This window comes from Onychostoma macrolepis, chromosome 02 (genome assembly GCF_012432095.1).
Source record: "Onychostoma macrolepis isolate SWU-2019 chromosome 02, ASM1243209v1, whole genome shotgun sequence".
Lineage (NCBI taxonomy): Eukaryota > Metazoa > Chordata > Actinopteri > Cypriniformes > Cyprinidae > Onychostoma > Onychostoma macrolepis.
The window spans coordinates 23,057,217-23,079,468 of record NC_081156.1 but is presented as its reverse complement, the minus strand read 5'-3'; the positions used below and the strand labels follow the sequence as shown (position 1 = coordinate 23,079,468).

At 35.0% G+C, this 22,252-nt stretch overlaps 5 gene segments (V, D, J or C); all 5 read left to right on the top strand.

Annotated features, from left to right (window-relative positions):
* The first annotated feature begins 5,239 nt into the window (after window positions 1-5,239).
* LOC131528305 (T-cell receptor alpha chain V region CTL-F3-like) lies at window positions 5,240-5,694 on the top strand. The segment is given in 2 exon segments: window positions 5,240-5,279; window positions 5,351-5,694. Coding segments are annotated over 2 exon segments (384 nt in total).
* Window positions 5,695-8,747: 3,053 nt separating this feature from the next.
* LOC131528301 (T cell receptor alpha variable 9-2-like) lies at window positions 8,748-9,202 on the top strand. The segment is given in 2 exon segments: window positions 8,748-8,787; window positions 8,859-9,202. Coding segments are annotated over 2 exon segments (384 nt in total).
* A 5,635-nt stretch (window positions 9,203-14,837) lies between these two features.
* On the top strand, window positions 14,838-15,381 carry LOC131528298 (T cell receptor alpha variable 3-like). The segment is given in 2 exon segments: window positions 14,838-14,934; window positions 15,071-15,381. Coding segments are annotated over 2 exon segments (351 nt in total).
* An 825-nt stretch (window positions 15,382-16,206) lies between these two features.
* On the top strand, window positions 16,207-16,746 carry LOC131528295 (T-cell receptor alpha chain V region CTL-F3-like). The segment is given in 2 exon segments: window positions 16,207-16,331; window positions 16,403-16,746. Coding segments are annotated over 2 exon segments (384 nt in total).
* Window positions 16,747-20,927: 4,181 nt separating this feature from the next.
* LOC131530364 (T cell receptor alpha variable 9-2-like) lies at window positions 20,928-21,639 on the top strand. The segment is given in 2 exon segments: window positions 20,928-21,115; window positions 21,187-21,639. Coding segments are annotated over 2 exon segments (384 nt in total).
* Window positions 21,640-22,252: the final 613 nt, after the last annotated feature.

The following is a 22,252-nucleotide window of genomic DNA, read 5'->3' as shown; positions in this document are numbered from 1 at the left end:
GTTACATTATTGTCACGCTACGGTGGAATGAACGCACAAAGAAGATGAAGGTCAATGCAAATAGTCTTTTAATAATTTTCATTTAGCTTGATCTGTGCTTTTTAAGCGAAATTAAATATTCTCAGGAGACCCATTGATCCACTGAAGATGCTCCTCACATGTGCTGATTCATTCAAGCGTAGTTTACAACTCCGAAGAATGTGTGCCATGGTGACATGGATGATTTTGTAAAGAATTTTCACATGTCTGTAGTTGACTTAAACAAACATATTAAATGAGCTGGAACGTTATGGGTAAAAGGGTTGGTGCCTGCAAAAGCCATAAACTCGCTCCTCAAAGACTGATCACGTGACCATCAGGCAAGATGTTACATCATCATATGGTCTGTCTACATATATTTCTGAGTAGACAACCAATAGTATATTTTCAGCTAAGGCTATGTTTCACTCTACTGATAAAGAGCGTTCAGAAAAGTACACCTATATACAACTATATAAGTGTAGAACTAGATCATAGCTACAGGCTCTCCCCAGTAGGCTAATACTCTAAGATATGGTCGCTTTTTTTTTATTATTAGTTTTTTTATTTCGCCTTTTAAGCAGTATTATGCCATGGTCTGTCTTAATACTCGATTCTGATTGGCTGGAAGGTGTTGATTAAATTCGTTTAACTGCATAGATAGTTCTAGATCAGTTTAATCACGTTCTATGTTAATGCACTTCCTTTAAACAATGGTAACCATAGTAACATACAGTTACAGTTGAATAGTAACAGACGAAAATAACCGTAATTTTTATCGTTCCGGTCAAATATTGCAGAACAAATATTATTAACATCTTTAATATGTGAATGCTGGGAAATGACCATGGCATAAACGGGATAATCAACGGCTAGCTGTGCATTAAACGATTTGAATGCACGACGTGGAGGCGAAGAACCACTCGACGCAGAGCAAAAAAAAGTTAACAGAATAACATCTCAGATGATCTGGTCTGTAACTCGACCCTCACCATCCCTTCTCTGTGCGGGTCTGAAACATTCATTTCACACTGGAGATTACCCCAAAGAGGAGCTGTGAGTTTTGTTTATATTTAATATTGTTTATAACTTAAACTTTTTTTGTTGTATTTTATTTTATTTTGGGAATATTTCATACGTCGAATGAATTGCATAAAGATCCACCTCAAAACACTCTGAAAAATGTAAGGCATCATTCATATTTCATGCGACCAAAAACTATATTACATGTTTATTTTATACAGCGTGTTATGTATAATAACAGTTTTATATGCTGCCACCTTCTTTAAAAGAAGAGAATGATGTGTTTTATAAGGTCAGTAAACTTAAATGTTGATTACGTGTTTAAAATGTATGATAAATGGTTTGCTTTAGTAACATGTTTGTTACTATGATATATAATTCTCTGGGTTCTTGGGAGTTTTGGGGTTGAAGAAGTCTTGACATTTGTGTTTTTTCAGTATCTTAAAACATATTAATGGCCAAAGTCTGATTATACTGTATTCAGCACAAACTGGGCTACATTAATATGCCAGCAGGATGAACGCACATGTTCTTGAAATGTTTATGTATGCGTGTGCTTGTTTATATGATTTATCAGAACACAAATGTGTATAGTGACATGGGATCTACACTGATATAACAATGTAGATGTGGTTTATGATGAAATTTCTTGAGTCGTCATAATTTAGATTGCTTAAAAACAATATTTAATTTAAAAATGTAAGCATATTATGTGTTTTATAAGTTCAGTGAACTTAAGTAATTGTTGAAATATATGATTAAAATGTATGATAAATGATTTGCTTTGCTTTAGTAACTTGTTTGTTGTTACTATTATGTGTTTTATAAGTTCAATAAACGTAAATGTTGAATACTTGATTAAAATGAATGATGAATGATTTGCTTTAGTAACATGGTAGTAACATGCTGTCATATAATTATATATTTCCATATTCTTTAAAATAGAAATAAGTCTCTCTTTAGCTTGAAATGTTTCTGTGTGATTGTTTATATGATTTATCAGAACACAAATTTGTATAATGACATGGGTATTACACTGATATAACAATGTAAATGTGGTTTATGATGAAATTTCTTGAGCCCTCATAATTCAGATCGCTTAAAACAATATTTTATTAAATATATATATGGAGAAATGTATGTGTGATGGGTAGGTGTGCAGTGTGTACAGTTTGTACAGTAAAAAAAAAAAAAAAATATTACACCTAAATGGTCCCCACAAACCATATGTGTAGTAATACTGTAAATAATTGTCCCCACGATTATAACAGCTTTTTAAATTATAAATTATATTAAATGATGTTTATGAAAATATAAAAATGCAGAAAGTTTACTATGATGGGTAGGTTTAGGGGGGTGATTCAGTATAAAATTCATTAATATAATGTAAATATGAATATAAAAGTTTGTAAATATAATGTAGATTTTATGTGATACAAATACAAATATACAAATAAACTACTAGGCAAATAACAAATATACAAATAAACTACTTGTGTACTAAGCAAACGTGTGTGTGTGTGTTTGTGTGTGTGTGTGTGAGTGTGAGAGAGAGAGAGAGAGAGAGAGAGAGAGAGAGAGAGAGAGAGAGAGGAGATGGTAAGGGGGAGAAAGAGAGACAAAGGAGCTTTTCCAGCTTAAACTAAACACAATTTTTTTCTAAACCCCTCAGTCAAAGAATGGTCATCCTCGCACGAGGAAGACTTTTTTCTCAAAGAAAAGTGTAAGGGAATTTTTATACATTTCAATTCAATTTAAATAAGCTCCAAAGCATCGTCCATTACATGAACAAGGAAGGAACGATTATATAATACGTAAAACAAGAATAGATCTGTAAAATAATTAAGTTCTTTGTTTATTGATTTATCAGTATTAGTCATGTTACATATTTTAATTAAATTCTTTTTATACAACCAACAGAATATATGTGTGAGCGTGGTTGTGTCTCTTAAAACCCCTGTCTTATAACTGATCTCTTAATTTCCTTTACTTTTTAATATTGCTTGTTCATTATTGTTTTTCTCACCGACCCCATAGAGACAGAGAGAGAGAGAGAGAGAGAGTGAGGGTGAGGGTGAGGGTGGAGACAAAGGACTTTTTCCAGTTTAAACTAAACACAATATTTTGTAAACCTCTCATTCGAAGAATGGGGTTCCTTGCACAAGGAGGAATTCATTCTCTCTTGAAAAAATGTAAGAAGATTTAATTTTTTTATTTATTGTTTTATTTCCAATTCATTATTAGGAGTGTTATTTAATTTCATTTTATACAGTTATCAGATTATATTGTGGGTACGCATATTGTGATATGCTCTTATAATCTTTTAAAATTGTTTTATTTATTCTGTTCATCCTTTTTTCATACACCCATACAGAGAGAGCCCATTACACACCATGCCTTGGAACGCAACTGGCCACGTGGTCCGCAGATGGGCAAACCCCCCCCCGGATGAGCATAAAATCTTCAAAAACATTCCTCAGGGCTTCATTCACCGTCACCGGACGGACACGTACAAACAACATATCTCATCCCCGGATGATGTCGGAATTTCACGCATGCCTATTGCAACATAAATCATTTTTTGTCATAGTTTACTCCATATCTACTACTAAAGTGCATTTCAAATATCAGCACTAGTTTAAAACAGATTGAGGATTCTGTCTTATTTATGTAAACATTTATTTAATTGATATTACATTAGAAAGCTGACATCACATATTGTTACAAAGGAGTATAATTCACCTTTCATGAAATATCATTCATTCTCTTGCAGGTGTATTTGCTGACAGCATTGAAGCAAAAGACAAGGATGATATAATCAGGAAAGAAGGAGAGTCTGTGACACTGAGCTGCACATATGATACAAGCAGCAATAATGTTTATCTTTACTGGTACAGACAGTATCCAAACAGAGAACCCCAGTTTATATTGCGCAAAGGTGCTCGATCATGGAGCAGTGAGGATAAGGATATACCAGACCCTTGGTTTCGGGCGACAACATCCCAATCATCTACTGAGCTCATTATTAAGAGTGTAACTCTGTCAGATTCAGCTCTCTATTATTGTGCTCCAAGAGTTGGAGCCCAGTGATACAAAATGCCTGTGAGGCTTTACAAAATACCTTCTTTGAACCATATTTGATCAACTAAAAATCAAACCACAGCTGTACTTTAAGTGAGCCACAAAGTCTCTGTGAATAACAGGATATGCAACACCTGCTAAAACATAACTGAGATTAATAAAATAAAGCATAGAAGTTTCATTCAGACTTTATTATTATGAAAAAGTGACTGTTGTGCTCATGCTAGTGATTCATAACTCCTCGTTCATTTGGCTGACTTTGCCTGTCAATGTGTGTCAGATTTTTCTAGAGCCAGTTTTGTATCCAAACTAAAGTATCGTTTGAAGAATGTTTGCTTGTATTATGAAAACATAATCACTCTTGCAGCAGATTATCTGAACATAAAGTCTGCATCTTTAAGGGGAGGTGCTTGCTGGAGACATGCCCTCCTAGACAATGAATAAATATTTACTTCAGTAACACTCTGTTCTGCAGATGAACTAAAACAACATCCTAATTATGCTTTTTGTTTTGGTTTCATTCTATCTAAAAGTGTCAGGTTTATATCATTGTCTTCTTTGCTGTTCTGCTGTGGCATGTGACATTTTCATTTAAATTATTTAAATCTGAATCCTATCTCCAGGTGTGAGTTTTGGGAATGTCATGACACCAGTCAAAACTGAGGTGTTTGGGACAGAAGGGGACAATATAACTCTGTCCTGTAACTAGTCCTGAGATTAGTCTGCAGTGGTATCACCAGGATCCTGGATCGGCTCCTGATACCTTTTAGTCATATTTCAAGCTACAGGAAAAGTTTCACAAAAGTCCAAACTGTAGATCTAGATCCTTGATTCTCTGGGAAACCAAATGAAGAGAAAACCCATGTGATTCTGGAGATCTCCTCTGCTAAAGTAACAGATGGAGCCCAAAGTGACATGAAACTGAATAATACTATGCAAAACACATATCCCTGTTAAGTAGGCTACATTTAACATTTGAGAAATTATATTACTTTGAAAAATAACAAGTGCTTTATAAGAGGTTTATGTCAAGAGGCGGAGCTTAAGACAGGCCTGTAAAACAGATTGGTTCAGTAATAATCAGCATCACAGATCACTGAGGCAAGCAACTACCATCATGTTCACTTGTGTGCTTATACTGCTGACTTTAACTCAAGGTAAATTCTTACATGTATCATTACTTCACCATATCTCATTTTAAACATGCTTAAATAAGCTTTTGTTGTAGTTAACAGAGCTAAAGATGCCATCACCCCATACAGTGATGCAGCATCTGACACTGAGACTGAGACTGTGAAACTCTCTTGTAACTACTCTGGTTCTGTTGATAGTCTTCACTGGTATCGACAATATGCAGCTTCACCACCACAGTTCCTCATCCTGGATTACTATGGATCAGTTACTCAAGCTAATCCTCCAGTTTCTGGAATATCCATCAGTCACAGAAAAGATGATAACAGTGTGGATCTGATCATCTCTTCTGCTGCTGTATCAGACTCTGCTCTGTATTACTGTGCTCTGCAGCCCACAGTCACAGGAAACACTCAACACACCGTACAAGAACCTGACTGACTCTATAGTATTAAAATGAGATGTCAAAAACAACAAACAGTATCCACACAGATGAATGTTACATTCAAATTCATATTTAGCTATACATTTTCAAATTGGTTCGTATTTCGTACCTACATGTATTGATTTAGTAAATGCTCATTATTGAATGAGATCAGTTATGGAATATCACTATATAACTATTACAGAACTATTTTAAAACATATTAATTAAATAAAATCAACATTTATAATCCTTTATATTTTTCAGATTCACGAATGTTTTATCTTTGTTAGACTCATGGATGTTGTCAATGGGAGAATAAATGTTTGTCACACCACCACTGGGGGGTGCTGTGTACATTAAGAGACAATTTCAGAGAGGATGCCTAAATACATATCAGAAATGAATTCACATGTGCAAGGAACAACAGAAGATGGTTCCTATTGCCCTCTGCGTTTGTGTAATTTGGTGAAACGGTGCTTAAATGTTGTGAAAATGAATAATGCCAAAAAGCAGGCTCAGACATGTTTCCCATAAGATTGTTAAATTTGCTGAATCAGTCATTTTGTAACAGATTTCAAAGGGCATAAATGGTTTGTTTTTCCTCATAAAATGCACTTGGTCAATAATGTATATAGATATCAATCAACACACCATATATAATATATCAACACCAAATATAATGCTACAAACACGAACCTCAATATTAAAAAGTGAATATTCCAACTCACTAAATAGTTTATTTTCTGTTTAGCTTTGAATGATCCTTATAGTAACATGATGAACATAATCAAAGCTACACTTGCTGATCAAATTGAATTAGCACAGGAAGAGACTTATTCAACAAGAAGTATAGTTATTTTTAAGATATTTATATACTGACTAAAGGCATAATCTTCAGTTTTTAGGAAAGGAAAGAAGGTGGTCTAAATAAACCACACCCACACTATGGCTTCACAACAGGCTACAATCATACATTTACCTTGAAACTTCAGTTCATATACAGTAGCAAGCTAGTAAACCTTCCCAACATGGAGAGATGCTTTCTACTGATTCTCTTAACAGCACCAGGTATAAAACATTTAATCTGAGCAGACTCAAACATACTGTATATTAAAATGAATTAGTCATGTTCATATTTTTACTCTATTACAACAACATTACATTTGTTTAAGAAACTGTTTTGTTATTGTAATTTTCATTTACAAATGTTATGTAATTTTGGATAAGTTGAAAAGCCAGCTGACCTGTTGTAAAATCTGTCCAATTGTCTTGCAGGTGTTTTTTCTGACAGCATTCAACCAAAAGACAAAGAAACTACTATTTACAGAACAGAAGAAGAGCGTGTAACGCTGAGCTGTTCATATGATACCAGCAGCGATTATGTCTATCTCTACTGGTACAGACAGTATCCTAACAGGGAACCAGAATATTTACTGTATAAAGGTGCTCGATCAGGGAGCGCATATGAGGATATACCAGATCGGTTTCAGTCGACTACATCACGTACATCCACTGAACTCATTATTAAGAGTGTAACTCTGTCAGATTCAGCTCTCTATTATTGTGCTCTAAGAGTTGGAGCCCAGTGATATAAAATGCCTGAGAGGCTTTACAAAAACTCAAACACAAAATAACTGCTTTGAACCATATTTGATCAACTAAAAATCAAACCACAGCTGTACTTTATGTGAGCCACAAAGTCTCTGTAAATAACAGGATATGGTAACACCTGCTAAAACATAACTGAGATTAATAAAATAAAGCATAGAAATTTCATTCAGAAATTATTATTATGAAAAAGTGACTGTTGTGCTCATGCTAGTGATTCATAACTCCTCGTTCATTTGGCTGACTTTGCCTGTCAATGTGTGTCAGATTTTTCTAGAGCCAGTTTTGTATCCAAACTAAAGTATTGTTTGAAGAATGTTTGCTTGTATTATGAAAACTGTTAAGGCTGCAGACAGGTAGGCAACAGAAGTGGGTCCAAATGCAGTTTAGAATCCTTTAATGATAATCCACAGATAAATAGCTCTGAAATACATGACTGAACCAGGAAGGGGTCACCAGAAACACAGGAGGTAACACTTAGCAACAACTCACACAGACAATAGCAAACCGGGGCTTGATATACACAAACACAAGACCAAACAGGAAATGGAACACAGCTGAACCAGATAAACACTAATGAAAACACAGCATTATGGGAAATGGAGTCAATGACCAGAACAACAGGCAGGAACACAAAACAGAAACGCCCTCTAATGCCTCACAGTGGTGCAGGCAACTGGGCGTGACAAAAACATAATCACTCTTGCAGCAGATTATCTGAACATAAAGTCTGCATCTTTAAGGGGAGGTGCTTGCTGGAGACATGCCCTCCTAGACAATGAATAAATATTTACTTCAGTAACACTCTGTTCTGCAGATGAACTAAAACAACATCCTAATTATGCTTTTTGTTTTGGTTTCATTCTATCTAAAAGTGTCAGGTTTATATCATTTTCTTGTTTGCTGTTCTGCTGTGGCATGTGACATTTTCATTTAAATTATTTAAATCTGAATCCTATCTCCAGGTGTGAGTTTTGGGAATGTCATGACACCAGTCAAAACTGAGGTGTTTGGGACAGAAGGGGACATTATAACTCTGTCCTGTAACTAGTCCTGTGATTAGTCTGCAGTGGTATCACCAGGATCCTGGATCGGCTCCTGATACCTTTTAGTCATATTTCATGCTACAGGGAAAGTTTCACAAAAGTCCAAACTGTAGATCTAGATCCTTGATTCTCTGGGAAACCAAATGAAGAGAAAACCCATGTGATTCTGGAGATCTCCTCTGCTAAAGTAACAGATGGAGCCCAAAGTGACATGAAACTGAATAATACTATGCAAAAACACATATCCCTGTTAAGTAGGCTACATTGAACATTTGAGAAATTATATTACTTTGAAAAATAACAAGTGCTTTATAAGAGGTTTATGTCAAGAGGCGGAGCTTAAGACAGGCCTGTGAAACAGATTGGTTCAGTAATAATCAGCATCACAGATCACTGAGGCAAGCAACTACCATCATGCTCACTTGTGTGCTTATACTGCTGACTTTAACTCAAGGTAAATTCTTACATGTATCATTACTTCACCATATCTCATTTTAAACATGCTTAAATAAGCTTTTGTTGTAGGTAACAGAGCTAAAGATGCTATCACCCCATACAGTGATGCAGCATCTGACACTGAGACTGAGACTGTGAAACTCTCTTGTAACTACTCTGGTTCTGTTGATAGTCTTCACTGGTATCGACAATATGCAGCTTCACCACCACAGTTCCTCATCCTGGATTACTATGGATCAGTTACTCAAGCTAATCCTCCAGTTTCTGGAATATCCATCAGTCACAGAAAAGATGATAACAGTGTGGATCTGATCATCTCTTCTGCTGCTGTATCAGACTCTGCTCTGTATTACTGTGCTCTGCAGCCCACAGTCACAGGAAACACTCAACACACCGTACAAGAACCTGACTGACTCTATAGTATTAAAATGAGATGTCAAAAACAACAAACAGTATCCACACAGATGAATGTTACATTCAAATTCATATTTAGCTATACATTTTCAAATTGGTTCGTATTTCGTACCTACATGTATTGATTTAGTAAATGCTCATTATTGAATGAGATCAGTTATGGAATATCACTATATAACTATTACAGAACTATTTTAAAACATATTAATTAAATAAAATCAACATTTATAATCCTTTATATTTTTCAGATTCACGAATGTTTTATCTTTGTTAGACTCATGGATGTTGTCAATGGGAGAATAAATGTTTGTCACACCACCACTGGGGGGTGCTGTGTACATTAAGAGACAATTTCAGAGAGGATGCCTAAATACATATCAGAAATGAATTCACATGTGCAAGGAACAACAGAAGATGGTTCCTATTGCCCTCTGCGTTTGTGTAATTTGGTGAAACGGTGCTTAAATGTTGTGAAAATGAATAATGTCAAAAAGCAGGCTCAGACATGTTTCCCATAAGATTGTTAAATTTGCTGAATCAGTCATTTTGTAACAGATTTCAAAGGGCATAAATGGTTTGTTTTTCCTCATAAAATGCACTTGGTCAATAATGTATATAGATATCAATCAACACACCATATATAATATATCAACACCAAATATAATGCTACAAGCACAAACCTCAATATTAAAAAGTGAATATTCTAGCTCACTAAATAGTTTCTTTTCTGTTTAGCTTTGAATGATCCTTATAGTAACATGATGAACATAATCAAAGCTACACTTGCTGATCAAATTGAATTAGCATAGGGAGAGACTTATTCAACAAGAAGTATAGTTATTTTTAAGATATTTATATACTGACTAAAGGCATAATCTTCAAAATCAAGGAAAGAAGGTGGTCTAAATAAACCACACCCACACTATGGCTTCACAATAGGCTACAATCATACATTTACCTTGAAACTTCAGTTCATATACAGTAGCAAGCTAGTAAACCTTCCCAACATGGAGAGATGCTTTCTACTGATTCTCTTAACAGCACCAGGTATAAAACATTTAATCTGAGCAGACTCAAACATACTGTATATTAAAATGAATTAGTCATGTTCATATTTTTACTCTATTACAACAACATTACATTTGTTTAAGAAACTGTTTTGTTATTGTAATTTTCATTTACAAATGTTATGTAATTTTGGATAAGTTGAAAAGCCAGCTGACCTGTTGTAAAATCTGTCCAATTGTCTTGCAGGTGTTTTTTCTGACAGCATTCAACCAAAAGACAAAGAAACTACTATTTACAGAACAGAAGAAGAGCGTGTAACGCTGAGCTGTTCATATGATACCAGCAGCGATTATGTCTATCTCTACTGGTACAGACAGTATCCTAACAGAGAACCAGAATATTTACTGTATAAAGGTGCTCGATCAGGGAGCGCATATGAGGATATACCAGATCGGTTTCAGTCGACTACATCACGTACATCCACTGAACTCATTATTAAGAGTGTAACTCTGTCAGATTCAGCTCTCTATTATTGTGCTCTAAGAGTAGAAGCCCAGTGATATAAAATGCCTGAGAAGCTTTACAAAAACTCACATGTAGTTTTTTTGCCTTTAAAAAAATAGATCAAATAAGAATTAAACCACAGTTATATCTTCTGCAAACCACAACACTTCTTTCACAAACACAATATTGTAACACCTGCTGGAAGAAAATAACTTTGCTTAGGAGGAAAGTATAAAAGATTACAATTTCGATACTTTTTTTGGCATGCCCTAATAAACCTTCCCATAAAAGAGCCTCTGAAAATTAATTTTTCCATGCTAAAATCACTATTTTCCAGAGTGTGAATAAAGATATCTTACAATTAAACAGTTTTACCCAAAAATGAAAAATTTTTGAAAATGTAATCATCCTCATGCTATCCATGATGAGTTTGGTTCTTCATCGGAACGGATTTATAAAAATGTAGCATTACAACACTTGCTCACTAATGGGTCTGAAGTGAATGGGTGCCGTCAGAATGAGTCCAAACAGCTGATACGATCATCACAGTAATCAACATGACTCCAGTCCAACAATTAACATGTTTGGCCAAAAGCTGTGCATCTCTAATAGCCAGATTGATCATTAAGAGGTTTTAACTTCAAACTGTTGCTTCAATCTAAAATATGAGTCCTCTATGCATAATATTGCTTTCTCCAGTAAAAAAACACCATCTTATCTGAATTAGGCGAGAAATATGCACAGATTTTAGAACTGTTTACAAGGAAAAACAGTCAGAAACACTGAATATTGTATGTATAATGGACTCATATTTTGTCCAGAAGCGATGGTTTCAAGTTAAAATGCCTTAATGATGGAATTGTTTCTTATAAACACACAGCTTTTGGCCTCACATGACATTAATTGATGGACTGGAGTCATATGGATTATTGTGATGTTTTTATCAGCTTTTTGGACTCTCAGATTTCTACAAATCTGTTCCAACGAAGAAATAAACTTCGGGAAAGGGTGAGTAAATTCTCAGTAAATTTTAATTTTTGGGCAGTTTTAATTCTATCAGTAGTACATATACTCTGACTAAAATTAAGTGACCAAAGTACAGAACAATAAACGTTTCCAAGTATCTTTTATACCTTCTGTTTGATTGCAACAAGCCACAGGCTATAAAGGCTAGTGAAATTGACATGATGTGTAGCCAAGAATGGTACAGTGACCAGAAAATAAACATCACTGCACAAAAACTAAGATAGATCACACATTGCATCACTGTCAAGCACCTACTATAACATTCAGAGGCGTCTTTTTATATCATCTTCAAATATGACTGCAAACATGATAGAATTATGTGTTTAGACTTAAGTTGCCAGTTAACATTCGTCCTGCAAACCAAATGGTTGTTACACTGATTTGTATTGAAAGTGTTTTATCAGACATAAAGTGGAAGTGAATTGTCATTATTAAAGACTCTCTTGAGGGGGGTCAAAAGCTTTAACTCATGTATTACTTGAAACTGAAAGTCATTTTAATCAACTCTTAAACAATACTTCTGCTGTTTCAATGATAGTTTTAAGGGGAGGAGTTTGCTTGAGACATCATCTGTGACAAGGAAAGAACAGAAAGTTTAGTTGAAGAATATCTTGTGCTGATCTAGAGCTTCATCCTGATTATGATCAACATGTTGCTCTGCTTAACTGGTTTGATTTGTTCTCTTATATGTAAGTATTCAATTTATTTGGCTTTTCCATATTTTTTTAGTTAAGATTAGTAAGTGTGGTGTTTGTGTTAGTTCATTTTTATGTACATTGCATTTCTATCAATTGTATTTTGACTCTTGATTTTGTAGGTGTCAGTTTTGCGAATATCATCACACCAGTCCAGATTGAGGTTCATAAGAAAGAGGGAGAAAATGTTACTCTGTCCTGCAGCTACTCCTCAGCATCTACACTGCAGTGGTATCGCCAATATCCCGGATCAGCTCCTGAATTTCTTTTGATAATACTACAGGCTACAGGAAAAGTTTCACAAAAGTCAGAAATTGTGGATCGAGATCCTCGATTCTTTGGGAAAGTGAATGAAGAGAAAACCCATGTGATTCTGGAGATCTCCTCTGCTAAACTGACAGATGCTGCTCTGTACTACTGCGCCCTGACGCCCACAGTCACAGGAAACACAACAACACTGTACAAAAACCCTCCCAACAGCGATACTATATGAATGCACCATTCATTGTATGTCTTCTGAATATATGAAATACAACCCATTCTCATACCCAACTCGTCACATATTGAAGCTTGGTCAGGACCACTTGGCGTCGCTTTTCGACGTTCAAGGTACCCTTTAGCGTCATTTTTCGACTTGCAGGGTCCTCCGTTGCTTTAAATAGGAAACCCTTGGCGTCAATATGCCGACGCCATACTGGGAATTTTATCGTCGTAATTAAATTATAGGCCTATATTAGGTAATAACATTGCCATTATTGCATATATGTTGGGGTGTGATTTTTCAATGTAAACAGCCACAACAGTTTTATTTATATTGCATTATTTACACATTTATGAACACATAACCCAACCCCTGCCCCTAAACCTACCATTCGTCAATAAAACACAAGATATAACAGGCAGATACAACTACCATCATAATTTATTAAAAAAATATTAATATTCCAAGTCTTCCGAGGCAAAACATTTGATTTGTGAGAGGAATAGACGCGATCGCCATCTCTGTCCACCGTTAATCCTGTATGCTGCAGTCTGTGCGCGAATTCAAAAAATGCCGCCAGAAGAAGCCTTACGTCAGCCTTGGTTGTGAAATGCTATTGGCTCTTGTGTGTCTCCTGGCCGATTGCGTCATTTTACGGGACTGGAGTATCTTTTTGAATGAGATGTGAGCGAGTTCACAGAGCGGGATCATTTTCAACGATTAAAAGCTTATGTTTTGCTCTCTTCTTCTCATAAAGACTTCGTATGGCTTCAGAAGACTTGGAATGCAACACGACTTGTTTGTAATGCTTTTATACTGCTTGTTTATGGTCAGTTTTTGCAATAAATACCTGTGACTGCACTTGTATTTGCCTGTTACGTGTTTTATATTGTTCAGAAGTGGGTAGGTTTAGGGTAGGGTCTGGGTTAGGTGCTCCAATAAAAGTATAAATGTATATAAAATGATTTCTGTTTTTTACAAATGCATGCAAACCACAAACAACGGAGGAGAACGTGTTGTCATTTTCCATAAGCGTCTTGACCTGACGCATAATGCAAGCAATTGAAATCAATGGAATTCCTATTTTGTCATATACTGACGCTTAGGGGCACTTTTGGCGTCTTCATAGTGACGCGAAAGGCGTTTGACCACGCTTCAGTTTTTGACGCCTTGGGAGTGAGAATGGGTTGCAACTATATATTTCATAATATATGAAATATACTATGCTACAAGAATCCAAAAACAAAAACCTGAAAGATTATTACAGATTTGCAGTCACACAATTATACATCATCTATTAAGAAAATATAATTATTTCATTCAAAATACAGATGTACACTATTGATTAAAAAGCAAGGTTAATGTTGCATTCATGATTATTGAAATGAAATGTTTTAAAATTGCTAGTGATTGAACATCACACTTTATTCATGGTCTTCATTCATATAGTCTCTGTAAAAGTCATGTAAGCCAATATAGAGTAAACCTGGGAAAATATTTCTGAAATTTATGTTGTGACAACAAAAGTTAACAATTATCATCTACTGTTTTGTTGGGGCATTTTTGCAAATTTTTGGTCTCTATTATGAATGCATCAGTTTTTTGATACATGTCATCAGCCACAAGGGGGTGAATTTACAACAGAAACACGTTCAGTCTGAACTGCAGTAAATTATGTTTAACTTTCAAAGCACTCATGGTATTTTCCCTACACAGAGTGCAGAATAATCAAAGATGTAAAACACACAAAGAGACAGTAACACTGAGCTTTATAACAGCTCAAGAGGAAATCCTGTTAACTGTCAGTTATCTCAGGTTTAATGTGGAAAGACAGAAGGTGGTCTAAATATCAGAAACCACACCCACATTTACAGACATTATAGCTGCACAAATGACTTTCCATTACATTCATACATTTACATTTAACTTAAAATCATCAAGCATATGTTGATAGGCCTTGTTTATAAGTAAATTACCATGGAAAGATGCGTTCTACTGATTCTCATAACAGTATCAGGTAAAGTAAATTAGCACTGCACTAAAACAGATTAAGGATTCTTAATTACGTAGATATAAATTAGAAAGCTAACATCATATATTGTTAAAAAGGAGTATAATTCAACTTTCATGAAATATCATTCATTCTCTTGCAGGTGTATTTGCTGACAGCATTGAACCAAAAGTCAAGGATGATATAATCAGGAAAGAAGGAGAGTCTGTGACACTGAGCTGCACATATGATACAAGCAGCAATAATGTTTATCTTTACTGGTACAGACAGTATCCAAACAGAGAACCCCAGTTTATATTGCGCAAAGGTGCTCGATCATGGAGCAGTGAGGATATACCAGACCGTCGGTTTCAGACGACTACATCCCAAACATCCACTGAACTCATTATTAAAAGTGTAACTCTGTCAGATTCAGCTCTCTATTATTGTGCTCTAAGAGTTGGAGCCCAGTGATACAAAATGCCTGAGAGGCTTTACAAAAACTCACACAAAATAACTGCTTTGAACCGTATTTGATCAACTAAAAATCAAACCACAGATACACTTTATGTGAGCCACACAGTCTCTGTAAATAACAGGATATGCAACACCTGCTAAAACATTACTGAGATGAATAAAATAAAGCATAGAAGTTTCATTCAGAAATTATTATTATGAAAAAGTGACTGTTGTGCTCATGCTAGTGATTCATAACTCCTCATTCATTTGGCTGACTTTGCCTGTCAATGTGTGTCAGATTATGCTTTTTGTTTTGGTTTCATTCTATCTAAAAGTGTCAGGTTTATATCATTGTCTTCTTTGCTGTTCTGCTGTGGCATGTGACATTTTCATTTAAATTATTTCAATTTGAATCCTATCTCCAGGTGTGAGTTTTGGGAATGTCATGACACCAGTCAAAACTGAGGTGTTTGGGACAGAGGGGGACAATATAACTCTGTCCTGTAGCTAGTCCTGTGATTAGTCTGCAGTGGTATCACCAGGATCCTGGATCGGCTCCTGATACCTTTTAGTCATATTTCAGGCTACAGGGAAAGTTTCACAAAAGTCCAAATTGTAGATCTAGATCCTTAATACTCTGGAAACCAAATGAAAAGAAAACCCATGTGATTCTGGAGATCTCCTCTGCTAAAGTAACAGATGGAGCCCAAAGAGACATGAAACTGAATAATACTATGCAAAAACACATCATATCCCTGTTAAGTAGGCTACATTGAACATTTGAGAAATTATATTACTTTGAAAAATAACAAGTGCTTTATAAGAGGTTTATGTCAAGAGGCGGAGCTTAAGACAGGCCTGTGAAGCACATTAGTTCAGTGATAATCAGCATCACAGATCACTGAAGCAAGCAGCAACTACCATCATGTTCACTTGTGTGCTTATACTGCTGACTTTAACTCAAGGTAAATTCTTACATGTATCATTACTTCACCATATCTCATTTTAAACATGCTTAAATAAGCTTTTGTTGCAGGTAACAGAGCTAAAGATGCTATCACCCCATACAGTGATGCAGCATCTGACACTGAGACTGAGACTGTGAAACTCTCTTGTAACTACTCTGGTTCTGTTGATAGTCTTCACTGGTATCGGCAATATGCAGCTTCACCACCACAGTTCCTCATCCTGGATTATTCAGGATACGTTACTCAAGCTAATCCTCCAGTTTCTGGAATATCCATCAGTCACAGAAAAGATGATAACAGTGTGGATCTGATCATCTCCTCTGCTGCTGTATCAGACTCTGCTCTGTATTACTGTGCTCTGCAACCCACAGTCACAGGAAACACTCAACACACCGTACAAGAACCTGACTGACACTATAGTCATAAAATGAGATGTCCGAAATAACAAACAGTTATGTGTTAATCCTATACAGATCTGTGTAACATTCACACAGATGAATGTTACATTCAAATTCATATTTAGCTATACATTTTCAAACTGGTTCGTATTTCGTACCTACATGTATTGATTTAGTAAATGCTCATTATTGAATGAGATCAGTTATGGAATATCACTATATAACTATTATAGAACTATTTTAAAACATATTAATTAAATAAAATCAACATTTATAATCCTTTATATTTTTCAGATTCACGAATGTTTTATCTTTGTTAGACTCATGGATGTTGTCAATGGGAGAATAAATGTTTGTCACACCACCACTGGGGGGTGCTGTGTACATTAAAACATTTCAGAGAGATCCCCTACTGTAACTGTATCAGAAATGAATTCACATGAGCAAGGAACAGCAGAAGACGGTTCCTATTGTCCTCTACATTTGTGTAATTTGGTGAAACTGTTCTTAAATGTCATGAAAATGCCACATTGCTAAAAATCTTAATGGTCAAAAAAACAGGCCTTCATGTCCTTAAAGTAAAATATAAATACTTGGGTAAAACATGACTCAGACATGTTTGCCATAGGATTGTGAAATTTAATTAATTATTATTATTCATTTATTTTGACAGATTTCAAAGGGCCTAAATGGCTTGTTTTTCCTCACAAAATGTACTTGGTCAATAATGTATATAGATATCAATCAACACATCATATATTATATATTTACACCAAATATAATGCTACAAGCACAAACCTCAATATTAAAAAATGAATATTCTAATTCACTAAATAGCTTCTATTCTGTTTAGCTTTGAATGATCCTTATAGTAACATAATGAACATAATCAAAGCTACACTTGCTGATCAAACTGAATTAGCACAGGGAGAGACTTATTCAACAAGAAGTATAGTTATTTTTAAGATATTTATATACTGACTAAAGGCACAATTTTAACATCTCAGTTTTTAGGAAAGGAAAGACAAAAGGTGGTCTAAATAAACCACACCCACACTATGGCTTCACAACAGGCTACAATCATACATTTACATTGAAACTTCAGTTCATATACAGTAGCAAGCAAGTAAACCTTCCCAACATGGAGAGATGCTTTCTACTGATTCTTATTACAGCAACAGGTATAAAACATTTAATCTAATAATAAAATAATTTATATTAAAATGTTTGTCCATGCTAACATTTTTTAATGGTACTCTACAATAATGGCATCACGTTTGTTGAAGAAACTGTTTGCTAGTGTAATTTTTATTCATACATGTTATGCTTTTTGGATACGTGGAGAATCCAGCTGACCTTCAATTTGTCCAATTGTCTTGCAGGTGTTTTTTCTAACAGCATTCAACCAAAAGACAAAGAAACTACTATTTACAGAACAGAAGAAGAGCGTGTAACGCTGAGCTGCTCGTATGATACCAGCAGCGATTATGTCTATCTCTACTGGTACAGACAGTATCCTAACAGAGAACCAGAATATTTACTGTATAAAGGTGCTCGATCATGGAGCAGTTATGAGGATATACCAGATCGGTTTCAGTCGACTACATCCCAAACATCCACTGAACTCATTATTAAGAGTGTAACTCTGTCAGATTCAGCTCTCTATTATTGTGCTCTAAGAGTAGCAGCCCAGTGATATAAAATGCCTGAGAAGCTTTACAAAAACTCACATGTAGTTTTCGGCTTTAAAAAAAAAGAATCAAATGAAAATTAAACCACAATCATATCTTGTGTAAAACCACAAATTCTTTCACAAACACAATATTGTAACACCTGCTGGAAGAAGAAAAACTCTGCTTAGGAGGAACCTGAAAAATAGGATTATAATTTCAATAAATGTTGTTGTCATCCCACAATAAACCTTCCCACAAAAGGCCTCTTAAAATAAAATTTTCCATGCTAAAATCACTAAGAGTAAGTAAGGGTATCTTTAAACTGTTTAATTTTTTAAAGGAATAGTTTACCCAAAAATGAACATTTGCTGATAATGTACTCATTCTCATGCTATCCATGATGAGTTTGGAACGGATTTGGTGAAATTTTGCATTACAACGCTTGCTCACTAATTGATCTGCAGTGAATGAATGCCGTCAGAATGAGAGTCCAAACTGCTGATAAAAACATCACAATAATCCACAAGTAATCTACACGACTCCAGTCCATCAATTAATGTCACGTCAGGCCAAAAGCTGTGCTTCTCTAATAGCCAAATTTATCAATAAGAGGCTTTAACCTCAAACTTGTCTGAATTAGGAGAGAAATATGCACAGATTTTAGCACTGTTTACCAGCAAAAACAGTCCAAAACAGTGAATATTATGTATTATGGAGTCATATTTTTTCCAGAAGTGATGGTTTCAAGTTAAAATGTCTTAACGATGGACTTGCTTCTTACAAACACCCAGCTTTTCGCTTCACAAGACATTAATTGATGGACTGGAGTCGTGTGGATTACTTGTGGATTATCGTGATGTTTTCATCAGCTGTTTGGCCTCTAAAAATTCTACAAATCTGTTATAATGCAGAAATAAACTTTGGGTGAGGGTGAGTAAATTTTCAGTAAATTTAAATTTTTGGGCAGTTTTAATTCTATCAGTAGTAGATCTACGCTGACTGCAATTAAGTGACCAAAGTACAGAACAACAAATGTTTCCATGTATCTTTAAAACATTCTGTTTGATTGCAACAAACCACAGGCTATAAGAAAATAAAAGTGAAAAGTGAAATTGACATGATGTGTAGCCATGTATGGTACAGTGACCAGAAAATAAACATCATGAATTGTCATTATTAAAGGCTCTCTTGAGGGGGGTCAAAAGCTTTAATTGAAACTGAAAGTCATTTTAATCAACTCTTAAACAATACTTCTGCTGTTTCAATGATAGTTTTAAGGGGAGGAGTTTGCTTGAGACATCATCTGTGACAAGGAAAGAACAGAAAGTTTAGTTGAAGAATATATTGTGCTGATCTAGAGCTTCATCCTGATTATGATCAACATGTTGCTCTGCTTAACTGGTTTGATTTGTTCTCTTAAATCTAAGTATTCAATTTATTTGGCTTTTCTATAATTTTGTCTAGTTAAGATTAGTAAGTGTGGTGTCTGTGTTAGTTCATTTTTATGTACATTGCATTTCTATCAGTTGACTCTTTGACTCTTGATTTTGAAGGTGTCAGTTTTGCGAATATCATCACGCCAGTCCAGATTGAGGTTCATAAGAAAGAGGGAGAAAATGTTACTCTGTCCTGCAGCTACTCCTCAGCATCTACACTGCAGTGGTATCGCCAATATCCCGGATCAGCTCCTGAATTTCTTTTGATAATACTACAGGCTACAGGAAAAGTTTCACAAAAGTCAGAAATTGTGGAGCGAGATCCTCGATTCTATTTGAAGAGAAAAATGCTCTTTAGCATTGTGTGCTAGAAGAATCCAAAAACAAAAACCTGAAAGACTATTACAGATTTGCAGTGACACAATTATAAATGTCATCTATTAAGAAAATATTCTGATTTGGAATTACTCAGAGTTTTGCATTCAAAATAAAGATGTACACTATTGATTAATATCCATTGTTAATGTTGCATTTATGATTGTTAAAATGAAATGTTTGGACAAGTTGACTTTAAAATTGCTAGTGATTAAACATCACACTCTCTTCATTCATATAGTCTCCGTAAAAGTCATGTAAGCCAATATAGAGTAAACCTGGGAAAATATTTCTGAAATTTCTGTTGTGACAACAAAAGTTAACAATTATCATCTACTGTTTAGTTGGAGCATTTTTGCAAATTTTTGGTCTCTATTATGAATGCATCAGTTTTGTGATATATCTATATGCTTGCCATCAGCCACAAGGGGTGAAGTTACAACAGAAACAATGCATTCAGTCTGAACTGAGTAAATGATGTTTAACTTTTAAAGTGCTCATGGTATTTTCCCTTATACACAGCATACAGTGTGCAGAATAATCAAAGATGTAAAACACACAAAGAGACAGTAACATCACTCTTACAGCAGATTATCTAAAGAAGACTGTATCTTTAAGGGGAGGTGCTATATGGAGACATGCTCTGCTACAGAAAAACTGAATAATACTGCAAAATAACATTACTTTGAAAAATAACAAGTCCAAGCAGATTTAGCTATCGATCCATCATAATATATGTAATTTCTGTGCTTTATAAGAGGGTTATGTCAAGAGGCGGAGCTTAAGACAGGCCTGTGAAGCACATTAGTTCAGTGATAATCAGCATCACAGATCACTGAAGCAAGCAGCAACTACCATCATGTTCACTTGTGTGCTTATACTGCTGACTTTAACTCAAGGTAAATTATTACATGTATCATTACTTCACCATATCTCATTTTAAACATGCTTAAATAAGCTTTTGTTGCAGGTAACAGAGCTAAAGATGCTATCACCCCATACAGTGATGCAGAATCTGACACTGAGACTGAGACTGTGAAACTCTCTTGTAACTACACTGGTTCTGTTGATAGTCTTCACTGGTATCGACAATATGCAGCTTCACCACCACAGTTCCTCATCCTGGATTATTCAGGATACGTTACTCAAGCTAATCCTCCAGTTTCTGGAATATCCATCAGTCACAGAAAAGATGATAACAGTGTGGATCTGATCATCTCTTCTGCTGCTGTATCAGACTCTGCTCTGTATTACTGTGCTCTGCAGCCCACAGTGACAGGAAACACTCAACACACCGTACAAGAACCTGACTGACTCTATATTCTCAAAATGGGATGTCAAAACAAAAAAATAGTATCCACACAGAGGAATGTTACATTCAAATTCACATTTAACTATACATTTAGCATTTGGTTAGCATTTCTACTGTTTAGTATTTCGGTATGTACAGTAAATGTATTGATTTAGTAATTGCTCATTATTGACTGAGATCATTGATGGAGTATCACTATATAACTATATTCTCAGATCTTTCCTCATGTATGAAAACATCAATAAATAAAGTCAACATTTATCTTCCTTTATATTTTTCAAATTCACATATGTTTTATCCTTGTTAGACTGGTGGATGTTGTCAATGGGAGAATAAATGTTTGTCACACCACCACTGGGGGGTGCTGTGTACAATAAAACATTTCAGAGAGGATGCCTAACTAAATATATCAGAAATTAATTCACATGCGCCGGGAACAACAGAAGACCGTCCCTTTGCCCTCTGCATTTATGTGTAATTTGGTGAAACTGTTCTTAAATGTCATGAAAATTAATATTTTTTTCCCTCACAAAATACACTTGATCCATAATGTATATAGATATCAATCAACACATCACAACAAAATGTGTCACTTTACTGCAAATGTAATGCCACAGGCACAAACTGCATTTTCAAATATTAAATATTCTAATTCCACTAAATAGCCTCTATATTTATTAGCTTTGAATGATTCTTACAGTAACATAATGAACATAATCACAGA